At 37.9% G+C, this 17092-nt stretch overlaps 1 protein-coding gene across 1 annotated transcript; it reads left to right on the top strand.

Annotated features, from left to right (window-relative positions):
• Positions 1–7813: 7813 nt before the first annotated feature.
• LOC135689892 (orexin receptor type 2-like) lies at positions 7814–12783 on the top strand. Its single transcript, XM_065207254.2, has one exon. The coding sequence runs from the start codon at positions 9383–9385 to the stop codon at positions 10508–10510; it is 1128 nt and encodes a 375-aa protein (XP_065063326.2). The 5' UTR covers positions 7814–9382; the 3' UTR covers positions 10511–12783.
• Positions 12784–17092: the final 4309 nt, after the last annotated feature.

The raw sequence follows: 17092 nt of genomic DNA, 5'->3' as shown, positions 1-17092 counted from the left end.
GCAAGGCATTTTGGAAAATCTCTGCAGCTGCGTTTGTTCCATAGTTTAGTCTTTTGTAACGAAACAGGCCTACATGTGTGCTAAATGTTGTAATGTAGCGACTGCTTTCGTGCAATTGGAGCTGATGATATGCCTGAGACATGTCCAGTTTTGAAAACACTGTTGCTCCAGTTAACTTCAGATTAATATCATCGACTGTAGGAATGAGATGCCTGGTTCTCTTGATTGCTTGATTTGGCTTTCTCATATCTACACATATGCGTACGTCATCACCTTTCTTTGGTACTGCAACTATCGGGCTAATCCATGGCGTAGGTTGGGTTTCTGGAACCCTTTCGATTATGTCATCCTTCTCCAGCTTTCCAATGGCACGCTTGACTTTTTCACGAATATGGAACGGAATGCGCCTCTGCGGCTCCGCAACTGGAACAACGTTTTCATCAATGTTCAGCTTTACAATGGCGCCTTTCAATTTTCCTAATCCTTCGAACACAGAAGAATGCTTTGCAAGAAGTTTATTCAGCTTTCCATCATCAGTCACGGGTGATGAAGGCGTTTTATTTGTTGACACTTTATTTAAATGGAGCGTAACAAGACCTAATTCTTGTGCTGTATCTCCACTAATGAGATTACCCGACTTGTTGTTATTGACAACGTAGAACGTCGCGACTGCATACCGCTTCTTTGTTTCCACTACCGCATTGAATTTGCCTATAAATTTAACGGGTTGTTCAGTATTATAAGCAAAGGCACGGGTTTTCGTATTTTCCAGCTTGATTTCTGGTAATTTTGCAAATGTAGCCTTGTCTATGACGTTAATGGACGCTCCGGTATCGATCATGGCGTCAAAGGTATATCCAAGGACTGTTGCTCTTGCGTAGGGCCTAGCCTTGCTTCTTTTGTTTACGGCATACAAGTATCCATCATCCGACTCAGACTCAGAATGATTAAGTGGGTGCACAGTTTTGTTTCCCTTTCTTTGTCTGTGTCTTGTCGTGGAATTTTGCTGGCTTTTTGCACTAGAACGACACACTATAGCAAAGTGGTTTGGTTTTCCACATTTTCGGCATTCCTTCCCTTTTGCGGGGCAAACAGTATCTTGGGGGTGAGATGCCCGTCCACAGTTTCGACATTTGTGGGTCGTTTTTGCCACAACTTGCTTTGTTTCGGCTGAAAGAGGCTCGATTTTCTGAGATTCAATTTCTTTCGACTGAAATCGACTTATTTCATCCCTTCTCCCATCGATCAGCATGGCTTTCAAGTCGTATGTGGGGTCTCGCAGGGCCTGCTTCCTAAGGCGAGAGGAAGTTCCCCCAATGATAATTTGCTGTTCCAGCTCAAATTTTAGATTGTCACCAAACTCACAAGGTAAAGCCAGTGTTCGCAACCTAGTGTGATATTGGTCCAATGTTTCAGTAGGCTCTTGATGTGCCTTTCGAAAACAGTACACGTCATATCGGCGATTTTTCTGCGGTTCAAAATAGGCTGTAAGTTTATCTTTGGCTGTATCGTAGGCACTTGCTTCACCGGTGTTTTCGAGCTGATCAAAAATCTCTCTTACTCGGGGGCCAGCTTGGTATAACAACAGCGCTCGTTTACGAGTGTTATCGGCGATGCCTGCAGCAACAGTAAACATTTCAAAATCAGAAATCCATTTTTTCCACGAAATCGCGATACTTGCGCCCACCTCTCCGCTATCGGGATTAAATTCGGGAACAGGTTGTAGTGAAACGGCGTGCGACATACTGGTGCACTGGTTTCCTCTTCTTTTTACTCGTCGCCAATATAATATTTGCTTATCTTGAGGTGGAAGGCCAAGGCAAGACATGAGACTTTATACAGCAAGCAAACTCATCTCTCTATCTTCACACACGTGTTTACATTCTCTCTACGCGTTGCCCAGGGGGCCTGGGACCTACTCTACTACAGTAAGAAGGAATGATTTTCACACTTTTTGGACATTTTGCAAACGTTGGGGGCAAAAATGTGTCAAGAGTTACTGACAACCTACCCTGCGTGCTGGCACGAAATTTCGAACGGGGGAATAGAAGTTAGGAGTGGAGTAGCGGAGGAGCATCTATCTGAGAAACATCTATCTGAGAAGAACTTTTCCTTCCTCTCACCTAAATGCTCCTACGCTTCTCCGCTTGGTTTTTCAATTCCGTGCTCGAATTTTGTGACTCTGGCACCCAGCGTACCGACAACCAAACTGGCTAAAACTGTGCCAAAGTAAAGCGTACCGCCATATTGAGTGGGAAAATGACTGTGCAGCTTTGGACAAGGACCTCTTTGTTCCAAGACATTTGGCCCGGACCGAGTGGTACTTGTGCAAAAGAATACCAAAATACACTAAGGGCCGTATGCTGTACACAACAGGACCGTTTTAAGTAGCAAATCCGAACACCTACATAACGCCATCTCCAAGAAAATTAAAAGTTTATGAATTTTGAAAAAAGTAAACATTTTGAGTCATACTGAAGCTTTCATTTGACATTCTTCAAAGTATAAAACGTCAAAACAGAGATCGAAAACCCAGATTATGCAAGAAACTATACTGGCGACATGTTTTGGATTGTTAGCAAAGTCTGATCTACATCAACATGAAAAACAGTATTGTGTAGACACAAGGAGTTCCATTTCACATTTGGGCTCCATTGGTGAATTTTCAATAGGCAAGCGAATGGCGGAAATTATAGGTGCATGGGGGGGGGGGGGCGGGCTCAGAAACTTAAATTTATAGTCAAAGCGAGCAAATTTTCGGTATTTCTCACAAACTTTGATAGCCTAAACCTACCCAGGGTCACAAAGAGAGGAAACTAGGGCTACCAAATTCCCTAGAGCTTGAATTTGTGAGGAACCTTATAAAGTAAAGAAGCCAATTAAAAGAATTGATTGAATCAAACGTAAAAGAAGTATGGCTAAGAAATGCTTAACTATTTCAAACGAAAGATAACGACTGAAAAAAATCATTCTGAAATTGATTTTAAGCTAATCTAAAGGGTGTGTTTGCCAAGATTCTCTGCTCGCTTCGATCGCATTAGACCTGCGTTTTCCCCCTGACAAGTGAAAACTACTTGCGAATTGTATATCTAATTTCAATTCCGTAAAGATTAGCCAAAATTCCATCAAATCCTTCAAAAAAATTTTATTTTCAACCAAATTTTCCAAATTTGGTCTTTTTTATAGTTAAATTGACTGGAAAGTTTGTTTTGGCCTACTATTTAAATTTGGCCTTTTCAGCAGAAATTCTGAGTTGAAAGAGTAAAATCTATTTTAATAGTTTACTACAACAAAATACCAAATATCATCACCTATAGGTCAAGTAAGTTTCTTATTTGAGTTTAATTGAAATACGCATGCGTAGAAATATAAACAGCGCATGCGCAATGTAGTTTCGGAAACATCTTGTTTTGCTGTGTTTTCTTGATTGTTTCATTGTTTCAGAAAATGTGATAAACTCTTATTTGGAGGTCTTTTTTATTTCATTTGTCATAATCCATGGAGCCAAATTAATTGGAAGCGTTTATAGTTCGCAGTATTTTCGCTCGCCAATCACAATAAAAGGATTAGAAATTCTGGTTGATTGCGACCTAAAAATTGAGGCGTCCAAATTGAGACTGTTGAAACATTAGAAAAAAATTGAGATAAATTCTGAAGAGCCAGTAAAGCCAATAAAGAAATCAAATTTCTTGGATGTAGAGGGCGAAGAGAAGAAAGTGAAGATGAGCTGGATATGTTATTTGTTGTTGACGAAGGAGAACCAGAAAGTTGATATTTATTGGATGTCCATAATACTCAAACAATATCAAGGACACATTTTTCTGGCGTTTGAAAGTTTCGTTGGTAAGAAACAGTTTGGATTTGAAACAACTCGCTGGGATTAATTTTCGGTTACCCTGATTCAACGATAATAAATCCCACCGATTCAGAATCCTATTTACATTTTCTATCTACATTGACATGAAAAACCGCTATTGTGTAGACATAAGGAGTTCGTTTTCACCTTAGGACTGACTCTATTGGTAACATGTTCAATAGGCAAGGAGCATTGATTGGGCAATCGCAACAGTCACGTGCTTGCGTTTTCTGATTGGCCTACCTCGATCCACAACTGGGTATATATTTCCTAGCCTAGAGTTTTCAATCTATGTTCTGACGTTTTATACTCTGAACTGAAGAGTGTCAGACGAAAAGCTTCAGTATGACTCAAATTATCTATCTTTTTAAAGCCAGTTTTAAGTTTTACGCCGAAAATATTTTTGATGAATTTTATATAAAATAGCTGTTGGTTTGCACGATTGCGTCAATAACAAAAGTGCAGCAAAGAACAACTAGAAGCTCCGATCAGACAGTACCTGTCATATATATCAATTAAGTGCAAAAATCGCTCAGCTGCGTGTAGCTGTGAGATAAGTGATACTGGGTTGCCAAGACAGGTGCAGTAAGAGAAAATGCACATGAACGCAAGCCGAAATTAATTGATATACGTATGTGTTATCACCAATTTTTTCGTTTTTTGTTCTTGTTCTTGTAAACAACATGTGTTGTAGACTTGCTGCAACCAAACTTCTTGTAGTTTCAGCAAACAAATGACTCGCTAGACGCAATTTTTTTTTACTTTTCATTCTCTTTCTGGTCGTTTATGTGTTTTTGGCATTGAAACTAAAACCTTGATATTTTCCATTTCTCCCTGACGTTTTTGTCACTTTTCTATTATAGAAAGGTAGGAAATAAATTGAGTTTGTTAGGAATTGCATTTTTGCTGACGCCATTTCTAGTATCCTGCCAAAACAGCAAGATTTGTTCAATCAATGTTCGAATGCTAGTTTTGGAGCCGCCATTTTTTATTCATCGTCCTAATACTTTTGTCACGTAAGTGTAGTCTTTATAAAAGAATATTCTTATAAAAGAGTGTTTGAACTTTTAGAAGCGAAGGGAATTTTTAGGCAGCTTTAAGACCTGGGCCGTCGGTCAGGTTGCTTTTTGAAATAGCCATTAGAACAAATGGATTGCTTTTTCTACACTCTTTTCTTCTTATAAGAACCATTAAATTCAAGTTCAGGCTGGCTGTTCTTAATTTTTTCGAAAATTTGAGGCTGGATTATTCTTAATTTGTTCTTAAATTTAATAGGGTTTTAGCAGTGCGATTGCTAGATTTTCCGCTCTGAGAATGTTATAAGGTCTCATTTGCCAACAAAATGAATGAGACAATCTCCATTTGCGGACAAGTTTGAATATTCTCCGAAAAAGCACCCACGCATGGCTAAAAATCCTCGTTTTTGGAATAAAATTTTGTTCAAAATTGCATTATATAGTTTCCAGCATTAGCTTGCTTTAAATTTGCTCTTAACTTTGATATAATTTGAGGCTCCTGTTTTTGTAAAATTGTTCTTATAAAAAAAGAGTTTATTGCTTAAAATATTTCTAAATTTCCTCTCGGCCTTTGTCTAAACGTTGTTTACATCCATCGACCTAACTGCGTCAAGAAACTTGCTTGTTTTGGCCCAGTGAAACGAAGTAGGCTAAACAATCACCTGACGTCGCACTGATCATGAAAAAGAAGATCCTCAAAGAATGCTGCTTTATCAATAACCATAACATTACGAACAAATATGAATTTGTTGACGTTGAAATATTATTTAAACTTACCACAGTAATGCAATGCAAGTTAATAACAATTTGGCTCCAAATTATACAAAGAAACGTTCAGAATGGAGAAAATTCTTTAAGGTACTTTTCGCCCATAGCTATGAAGTAAACCAGACAAAATTATACGGGGGATCCAAACATGAATCGGTTTAAGGGAAGTACAAGAAAAATGGATATAGAACACTCTTAGACAGTAGACTCTAATTTTGTTGTGATAAAATTATTATCGTAATTCTACATACTGTATTCTGACTTTTTTACGAGCTGTTCACTTTTTTCCAGTGGCGTAGCGTCAAGGGAAGCTGGTAATGCGCCGCATGCCCTGCAAAATCTAAACCAAAAAAAATATTTCTAAAAGCGCTTTTTTCGAAACAGAAAACAGTTTCTATCGTCTAAACAGTTGCTTTGACGATTATTTGAAATTTGCACTGTCGCACCCTTGATACACCCATCGGAGTTCAATGAATCCACCTTAGATTTTACCTTGGAAGTAATTTACTAAGCTTCGTGCCCCTGTTTCCAAAGATCCCTTTATTGACTTTGGCTAGCAATCTTTGTTTATAGCACTTCTCATTTCAGGGAATGCGGAATTCTGACCGCATTCCCGGATATAAAACGATTGATTTTTCCCTATTTAAGTGTAAAATTTTGCAAAAATATAGGATAGAAGGTTGTATCAATGAATAATCTATCATGCTCAGTGGCGAAGCCAAAGGTCCTGCTGGTCCTGCTGAGCAGGACCAAGAATTTCCAAAGATAAGATTTAATGTAAACAATAAACAATTTCTTCTTTGCATAAAGGAAGTTTCAAATTCCATTTGATAAACAGTCCCCAGTTCCGCCAGCTGATACAGGCATCCCGTGCTAATCTCAAGGTCCTGTTCTTTTCTACGGCAACCCTGTATTTTGGTCCTGCTCATAACTATGATACCCTATGTTTGGTCCTGCTTCACAATGGGCTTTTGTAAATTTAGTCCTGCTTCACAATAGTCTAAAACAAAGAGCAGTCCTGCTCAATCTCGGGAGCAGGACCTCGTCGAAATGATCATCATAACATTTCGTAAGCAGTAGTGCTTTGATTGGTTGAGGGTTCACCTACGTAGTCAAAGAGCATTGTTTTGAAAACCTTTGGTCCTGCTATTTCTGAGAGCAGGACTGCAAGAATTGCCCTGTGCATTCTCGTTCTGCTATGAGATACTAGCAAGGAGGCCAGTTCAAGTATTATGGCGAGGCGATGTGAATGCGGATTTTCTGCTTGCTTTGGCAATACCAATGATATTATTATTGACAGCAAAACTTGCCTCAGTTGAGCTGCATAAATTTTATTTGTAACAAGAGAGAGTCCAAAGTTCGCAAGAAAGAAATGTAAACAACAAGAATTGGCTGTATGAGGCACTCTGATTTCGGCCTTTGTACGATCGTTTGAGGCACGGTATATCATGGTGGCCTAAATAAAATTTTCTTAGACTTGGACAAGGACGATGAAAGCATAATTGAATTTACTGTTGTGTGATTGAAAGTTTTGAGTTGGAGAATAAACCAATTTCAGCGGAATTTGCATTTTTCTACCTGAATTGTTTTCTCGTCTAATGGTTTATCTAATAAAGTTGTTTTCATTGATAATGCGACACATTATTGGATTGTACCTCTCTTTATCAGCTGCAGAATAATTGTTCTGCAGAATATGTGAACTTGCCCCTACAGACTTTAAACTCTGTTGTTTATTAAAATTATTTTAATAGAGTGTCTAGATTGATCTAGGCTGGACCAAAATCTGGAATAGTCTAATTAGACTATTTCAACTACCACAAATATATGATATGCAACTTCAAATGCCACCCCTACCCCCCTTTTATTGTCAAATTTTATTATCACCAATTTAAACTTTTACTTCAGCTGTAGAGGCTTACTACAATTTAACATAGATTTGTTTGAAAAGTAAGCACCCTAAAGCACGTCTTTATGTATGGGTTTATTTTTTAAAAGATTTAAAATTTGCTTTTTACTGAATTTAAGAAAACATTCATCTGCAAAAAAGAATTTTTGTTCATGGGCGTTTCCTATTGGATAAGGGCGTGGCCCTGTACATACAGCAGGACCAACAATTTTTGGCTAGCTTCGCCACTGATCATGCTAATGAAAGATTGCTCCAATTTTTTACTCACAGCGATGAGGATAGATTTTTGAAAGGGAAGTAACTGATCTCAGCTTGCTTCGTGTTATCTTGTTCAGCAAGCCAAGTCACGTGACCAGATACTGATCAACAAAGAGCCAGGGTTGCGATCCGCATGCCGATCCGCATGCCCTAGTTGAATTGAATCACAGCGTAAGTCTTCGAAATGTGGATTCAAACAAGTAGAAGATATGGATTATAGGGTTATAAAGATAGAGGAGTATAAGATGATTGCAGAAATGTTTTTTTTTCATGTTAGCTTGAGTCCCACGTGAGGGTACTCAATTAGTGAGGGTACGCAAATAGGGAGGGTACTCAAATAGGGATAGTACGGGGTAATTCATTTAAACATAGAGGTTTAGGGGGATATCTTTTGACCAAATCTTTTATTTTCTAATTGTGACCTATCAAAAAACCTTATAAAAGTATGAAAAAGTGGTCTATAATTTTCATTTCGAAGTGTGCTGTAGATGTTCTGTTTGGGCATGATAGGATTATAGAGAAAGCGCTATTATAACTATCAGGTGTTTTTAAAAAGCTATAACTTCTGGAGGCTTTGCCCCCTGGTCTCCCACGAGAGCGTTGCACCTTGGCCCCACTGGGGCCTTCAGCAAGCCCCAGACCCCTCGCCGCATACCCGCTTCTGCAACTCACGCTACGCCACTGCTATATTCATAGCCCTAACGGCTTGAAGGGTTAGCACTTGATTGATTGTAGTGACTGATTGAATGATTGGTTGAAGTGTTATGACTGATTGACTGACAGTTTGAAGTGGAGTGGCTGTAATGGTTGATTGTAAAAGAGACTGATTATAATGATTGAAGTGATCGATTGATTGATTGATTTTGATGATTTTTTTATGCCCGTAATACATTTATAACACATTTCTACAAACTACAGTATATGAACAAAAACACAGGTGGCATGAATTTTCATAACAACCCTGTGGCTATTCACAATTAGGCCAGACGAGACACCAAAAAGGGTTTTGCATGTTTGTAAACACCCAGCTGATTTTTTGCAACGGGCTTTGATAACCGAACATAAAGAAGAAAAACAAAGATTTTGATGATTGATTGGTTGATTCGTTTTGATGATCGAATGTAACGATTGTAATGGTTGATTGATTGACCTGTATGTCCTCTGTTTATTGAGTATTTGGGACTTCTCCAAAACCTGCCAGCAGAATATGGGCGAATTAATTGCGTCAATGTTCGCTGAACGATCTTCATACTAGCTCAGTTTCATTCATAGCCCTAATTTGGTGAGAATGAAATTCGTTGTTTATAATTGTCTGGAACTTGCAAAAAGGAATCAACATACACTGTTAGGACATTAAATATTAACAAAGTAGCCTAATCCTACCATATAAATGCAATTTCGTTCTACGCTTTTAATCACTTGGAGTCTGTGCCGTACCAATTCATTCAAAGATATACCGACTGCGTATATGTAGCTATTTGCATGGTTACCATACAATGAAATCATGGTGCATTGCATTGTGAGTATTTTCAGGCAATAAACGAGATAGTTTAATAAATTCGGCAATCAGAGAGCGAGATGATAAACTCGTCAGCGAATGCAACTCTATTATGTGATACCGTACAGCCATATATCAAATCTCAAGCAAATTTCGCTATAGCGTCAAAGGTCGTTGTCATTATTCTACATATAGCCTCTTGTTTGTTTGCTGTTCCAATCAATTTACTGATACTTATAGCGTTGATCCATAAGTCTCATTTACGGACTGCTCCTAACCTTATACTTACAAGCATGGCTGCAAGTGACCTTCTAGTTGGCCTCGTTATACAACCTACAGCCGTTATTCATAAAGTGTACGAACTTCTCAACATTGACTCTTGTTTTCTTCGTGCTGTAAACGCGCTTGTTGCAATACTCGGCGTTGGTGTCTCGTTTTTAAATGTCTGTTTCTTTGCTTTGGACCGCTGCTTTGCGACAATGTTACCATACAGATATGATAGCGAAAGGCTCTTCAACAAATATCTAGGAGTAATAATTACCTCTTGGCTTACACTTGCACTGCTTGTTATTCTCAAAGAAACTGCTGTAATACCAAGTAGCGTATTGCAACTCGTAATGACTCTACTTCTGGTTGTATCCATGATATTGATAGTTATCTCCTATATCATAATATACAGAGCTATAAGAGGGCATCGAAAACGGGCTGCTACGATAGCAGTATCTATTGCAGTTAAAGACGATGGCTCCGGCACAGCAAAACTTCACAAGTTCAAGCTAGAGACATGCCTTAAACCAATCAGATGGGATACTTCGGGTCCTGACGACATAATACGAATATCTTACCACAACGTCGACGAAAGTCCGCCTGAACCAATGCAAAAGGCGAGTAATGAGAAGTCTCTCGATAACGTCAAAGCTACACAAGAGCAGGTTTTGAAAAAGCAACAGTCAAGGTCTCTGACAGTGTCGCTTCTTCTTTCAGTTTTCATGGCCTGCTACTTGCCGGTCACAATATTGAACGTAGTTGTGAGCAGAACCAAAGTACGAGGCAACTCACTAGCAATCGCATACGATTGGACTAATTTCCTGATATTGTTTAACAGCTCGCTAAATCCAATAATATACTGTATAAGGGTGCAAAAAATTCGTACAGAAGTAAGAGCACTGATTTCCAACATTCGTCATCTTTTTGTTTCGGAAGCATAAGGAAACATGAATAATGCCTTTTTTATTGTTTATTGAAGTTTGAATTAATTACATCCCTGGTAAAGCTCTATGAAGTGATAAAGATAAGAAATAACAATTAAGACACAGCGTCAACAAAAAATTCCCCTCCTGATACATGCTCTTTGTATTCGGTTTCTTTGCTGTTAGGCATGCTATGATTAGTTGGGAAGAGGATATAAAGGTGATGTCCTTTGGGAGGGGAGGTGGGTAAAGGTGGTGTCCTCGGTGCACTTCACAAAGAGCTAGCTTTCTATAATGCTGGTATACTGGAGCAGAATCTGACTGAAAGCCATGACCTCCTACCCAGCTTTTCTCGTCAGACCATTAACCCAAATCTAAGCAGTTATCATTCATCTGTTTACAAGCATTCCCGTTTCGCAAGCGAAGATCTCTGCCACATCCCAAAGCAGGGAACCAATAGTTAAACTGTAGTTTTATAAGCCAGGCCCTAGCTTCAACTCCTGAACAAAAGAAGGGGAAGGGGTGTTGTTCAAGATGAAAATCTGGGTGTCATATGCGCGTAAAATGTGTGTTGGCTAGCTTTTGATAATGCATGACTAAATAACATACAGTTTTTAAAGTGTTTCAGCTAAAAATTTTTCCCGTTTTTCGGTTATTTATTTACAAAATTCTGTTCAAGTGCAGCTTTTCGTGTAAGTTCGAGATTTCGTGTCAGTTGCAGAAGCTTTGTTAACATTCAAATTGTATGTGTACATAAGGAGTAAGCTCTGCCTTTTGAATTTGAGTAAAAGGTCGTGGATCACCAATACTAACTAGTTTAAATATGCGTTTTCAATTTATTTACGTTCTAGTGGATCTCTTCTGATGATATATAACCTCTTGTAGCTAATTTGACGTGGTTTATGTAAACATTGCATGGTGACCGTTACAGATATAACATATGAACATTTTTGAAGTTGAATTTTTCGCTTGTTCGCCAGTTCTACATAAAGGCTATTTCTGACTCATTATCAAATGAAAGGCAGTTCATAGTCCGTGTATAATTTCTACAAGCAGAGGTGTTTCAGTAGAGTTGTTACTATAATGTACAAATATAGGTAAGCATGTGTTATTATATATGTAACTTTACTAAAAATCTCTTATATCTAGCAAAAGCTAAGGTAAGAGTTGTTTGAATCGGATTTTAAAATGGTTTGAAATGCAAGCTGCACAATTTATTTGTATGTTTGTGTATGCCCTTTAGGGGGGGAGGGGTGGTGAAAATAGAGAGCTTAATTCATGTTTCTTGTAAAAATTCGTTTAGCATAAATGGCTTTTTTCGATAACATCTTTTTTATGGTGTGTTAAGAGGTTAAATTAACCCTTGGACAAAGAAGTTGTAGTTTCTGTTTTTGTTGTGAAAGTCTAATGATTTGATAATCGTTTGTTTGTAAAATCGTCACGCATACTGAGGTGATCTTATTATGTTCCTATACCCCTACCCCGCCCAGCGGATCCGAAATCTTATTATGTTCCAGCGGATTGCCCAGCGGATCCGAAATCTTATCATGGTTGTTGAGGTGATCTTATTATGTTCCAGCGGATCGCCCAGCGGATCCGAAATCTTATCATGGTTGTTGAGGTGATCTTATTATGTTCCTAAAGTTCACTATGGTGATCTGCTCTTAATATTTGTCTTTACTTAGTTCTGGTAATTTTTGAGAATAATTCTCTTGAAAATTTATTGAAGTGCCAATGGTCATAAATACATGTAGTGACTTCGAGGTCTCGGCACTAGTGAACAGATTAACCAGATGTTTCTTCTTCACAACATAAGCATCTGCTTCACAATAGTTTCATATAATGTTCTACATCACGATGCAAAAGACACAGAAAATAATACATAAACCATTCTTTAAATCATTTTGCGCAACTTTTTAGTTGATTTACGCTCCTGTTCAGCAAATCGTTTTTTAATTTCAAATTCTTTGTTTGTTCAAACAATGAACACTTCAGAACGACACAAAAAGCGTTTTGGTCACCTGTTTCACCTGTTACAAGTAACCGTTTTTCGTATACTTAGTTGCCCGTCCTTAAGAAAGAGTAGTGGCTTCTGATCTTTAAGGCAATTGTTCTGTTTTTTGAAATTGCATTTCTCTGCTTGGGTCCCGAGCAAATAGTCCCTACAATCTAAAAAGAATTTCAAGAACTGTTCATATTTTGTCAGCTTAAAATATATTGATTTTTCCAAAACCAAGACTTCACACCAATATAATAATATTGAGGTAATATTTTGGAGATTTAATGAATGGAATTTTGGTAGGAATTGTACCAAACACTTTTAAAAACTCTTCAGCAAGATTTACTGGTAGGATAGTTCCTAAGTTTAGTCAACAGTATGACAATGTTTGCAAATGAAAACATCTGATCCACTAAAGACTGATGCAATTTTCTCTACGGTTTTTATTTTCATAATCCATTAGCAATGAGGAGCAAACTCGTTGTTGGTTGTAGCGAAAAATTCAGGTGTTCAGGTTTTGGAAGTATAGATGATAATCTGTCCTGATTTGCATCCAGCAACATTTCTGAATTATTAATGCGATGTTGAAGCAAAAGGCTTGGTGACTTTCTTCATTTTACTTAAAGGACAGCAGCCTGTAGTTGTTATCTGTAGTGACATTTGGCGTACAGTTTGAACATACCCACGTTAGTGTGCTGGGCTGCCAATCAAGCATGACTATACTGCTTGAGAGCTGGAGAACAAAGGTGTCTTATCAAGCTCATCTGAAAAAAGCCGCCAGAATTTTGACACATCTTATGAGAAAAAAGCAACTGAAAGAGATAATAACAACAGGCAAGACTGAAGGAAAAAGCGAGAGAGGGAGACCGCGTCTGAATTACCTGACGAGTCTTAGTAAATGGATGCAGGCCTAAGTGCCTGTTGAGGAGCAGGAAAGTTTTTCAGTGAAGAAGGTAGCCTGCTAAGATAGAGATTTGTGAAAATCCATGGTCACCAATGTCCTACGAGACAACATGGTACTTAGATAGATAGTTACAGCGGGAAACCGAGAAGGGCAAATACAGTAATGGCGCTACACGTGAAATGAGCCTTAGGATACATACATGCGACATCTGGTGCTATTATTGCGGCTGATGTATAGGAAAAAAGAAAAAAAGATCTGAAATCGTAATCTGGGAACACCACAGGTGACAAAATGTCTCCCTGCTAATTCACCTTCAAAACGTTATGATTCGTCATTAACTTTGCTTTCTTAGTCTAAAGTATGGAGTTTGGTCGAGCCAACTGTAAATCCTTCTGTGTTTCGAAATACAATCCTTGTAACATACTTCTATGTTACGAAAACACGATGGTGATTTCATTTGTTGTCTTGGCGCTTTACTCCAAAACAGTTACAATGCCTGCAAGAAGTCTTTGTAAACCCTTCGTAAAAATATTTTATACTACATCTCAAAAGATAAAAGGTTTGGTGTGATCCATTTCAGATTACTTTGATATTTAACTGAACAACTAACATTGTTTTGGAGGAGAGGAAGAGCGTGGTTTGCAATTATTTTACGCGTGATTGCATGATTCAGGGTGGATACCTGGTATCATCCCCCCCCCCCCAAAGAGAAAGAAAAATGTTAATGAAACCCATATTTGAAATGAAATGAATCCCAAATGAAAATCGATTGTATTTTTCGTGTGACTCAGGCCTAAATCCACGAGAATTACCATGAAAGATACCTTCTTCGTGGGTGGCGCTAGAGGGGGGAGGGGGGCTGGGGGACTTCACCCCTCCCCCACTTTTGGCAAAAAAGTGTTTTCAAGAAAAGAGAGAGAATAAAAGGAAAGAAATAGAAAAAAAGTGCGATAAATCCTTTTATTGCTTAATTTCTAAAGAATAAGCCGAGGTCTATTGTTATATGGGGCCGCATAAAGTAGTGAATTCTATTTTAAGACTGGATTAAATCAAACCTAATAAAAACATGCCTTAAGTTTGCAAGAAAATAACTGCAGAAACATTCTGAAATGTATTTTAAGCTGATCTAAATGACGTGGTTGCAAAAAATTTTCTGCTTGCTTTGCTCGCAGGAAAGCTTCTTCTTTCCAATGTACCAAGAGTTCTCTTATTATATCTTGGATATACCTAGGTCCTCCCGCACAACACCTGTTTCAATGTACCGCTAGCATATCGAGTGTCCCATGAAATCATAGCCATAAATTATCGTGAAACATTTTAGTGCGTTTTTCAAAAGTTGGTTATAGTCTAATAATGCTATCAGCTTGAGCCCCCCTCCCTACTTTAAATGTCCTGACACTGCCCCTGTTCTTTATTCAAGCAATATGACCGCAGAGGGTTGCCCACTTGATAGCTGTAGCTGCTCTACCTGTCTGATCTTATCTTGAACTACATAGATTGATTCTCCGGGTATCCACCGGCCTATTTTTCATAGGATGTTACCTGATAGGTAGTGTGCCTTGACCGTTTCCGCCTATGCGTCCCACCAGTGGTCCAACACACCTAACTTTGACAAAAAATTCAAAGTTTATAGAATTCCACAAAAATTCATGTCAAGTATAATTTTTATGCGCAAAATTCAAAAGTTTTGTTTTTTTTTCAAGATTTTCAATATTTGGGGGTTTAAATGGGGGTCAAATGTGGCTACCAGTGGTCCTTCACACCAAATTTTGACTGAGAATTCAAAGTTTACGGAATCCCTCCAAAACCCATGTCAAATACAATTTTTACACGCAGATTTCAAATTTTGTTCTTTTTTTAAAGTTTTTCAATATCTGGAGGCTGAAATCGGGGTCAAATTTGACCACCAGTGGTCCCACACAGCAAATTTTGCCTAAAAGTTCTAAGTTTGCAGAATCGCTCAAAAATTCATGTCAAATATAATTTTTATACGCAGAATTCAAAAAATTTGTTCTTTTTTCGAGATTTTCAAGATTTTCAATATATTGGGCAGGGTATGTTGATAGCATCAATTTGAGGATTAGGGGGGGGGGGGGGGGCTTCCACGAAAAGTTGCCATATTCTGGGTTCGCATCACCATTTGGACAAATTTGCTCTCTTCAACACCGTTGAGGAGTTGAAGGGGCTCTCTTCAACACCGTTAACAGCAGGCTGCGCAGCTGTAGTCACCAAATATTTTCCTCCACAAATGCAGTTTCTTTGTTGAATGTGGTTAAGATCCTCTCGATGTCCATGTCTCAAGCAATAAGGCCCATTTGTAGCTTTTCAAAATAAATATTCAGGTTTCTTACCTGCGTGATGGCAAAATTCAAATCCATCTTATCAAATCTGTTACCATATACTTGCGAGATTCCTCTGGGGGGCCTGCTTTGTTGCAATAAAACTTGCATGGTTCTGCAGCTAAGTTTCTCTTATCTTAAAATGCGCATTCAAAGCAGATTAAGATTGCTAATGTTCAACAGCATGTGTTGCAAAAACAGCATATGCTCAACAGTTTGTTATGTGCGCTTTTAGAATTGCATGTTCTTTTTATGAAAAATGGACATCAAAGTGTTTCTTGTAATTATTTTAGGTGTTTGCAAGCAAAATTCTCAAACTTTGCTTTTCAAAAATTGTTCTGCAATTTGCTAAATTTATTTTTACTTTAAGAAAAACAACAACATTCTCAGTTATAATGCCATGTAAATATCAAGGACAGACACCTGGTCATCTGGTCTCCACTATGAAAGGTGATTACCTTTTCAAATGTACTTACAGAATGTGAAACAAAAGAAGCAGAAGTTTCAAAGAATAATGGATGTATTGCTGCTGTAGTAGAGTTCGTATACATAATAATAATAATAGTAATAATAATACCTTTTTTACTGTTAGTTTGACACTGATAAACACTAGTATGAAGCAATTTAAGAGTTTGCATTATGGAAGTCATTGACTGCAAGCATTACAGGCGTATTGATTTTCGAAATACCAGTCCTTTTTTAAGAAATTTTCACTACTGGGGAAAATTTGCAAAAAGGGCCCAAAGACTGAAGAAGTTCTTTTTCACCTAAGGACTCCACTGGGTATATATATTTCTTAGCGTAGAGTTTTCGATCTATGTCCGGATGTTTTATGCTTTTAAAACTGTCAGACAAAAAGCTTAAATGATCTTTAAAAACATACACAAATTTGTGTAAATTAACAGCAAAAAATTTCGTCAGATAAACTTTTGGCGGATAAACTTCGTCGTAAAAAATTTTGGACAACTTTTCAGAATTTCGTCGTGACAAAATAACGTCGTCGATTTTTAACACTAAAATAGCAACATATAATCAAGATCTTAAGAGGAAAAACCATAAAGGTTGCTTTATATTCAATTCCATAGATACCCGTTCGGAGTTTGGGTCATCTCCCCAGACAGCACGTCAGGAAAACCACAAGATTCTCTATCCTCTATATAAAAGGCATGAACGTTTATAAACAGAGTATAATTAAAAGTATTAGTATGAACATAAGTAGAGATTCGAAAAGCAGGAAAAGTTGGTCTCGAAATTGAGCTTCCTGTAGAATTCAAAATTTTTGTTGAAAAGTACAAATGCCTTTAACGAATAAAAAAATAGTACAGTTGAGTATAAAAAGATAGAGCTGGAATCCTTTG

The sequence above is a fragment of the Rhopilema esculentum genome, chromosome 5 (genome assembly GCF_057945365.1).
Source record: "Rhopilema esculentum isolate cy_ngs chromosome 5, ASM5794536v1, whole genome shotgun sequence".
In the NCBI taxonomy this organism is placed as follows: Eukaryota; Metazoa; Cnidaria; class Scyphozoa; order Rhizostomeae; family Rhizostomatidae; genus Rhopilema; species Rhopilema esculentum.
The sequence above is the reverse complement of the archived record's forward strand: the minus strand, read 5'-3'. Positions and strand labels throughout refer to the sequence as shown.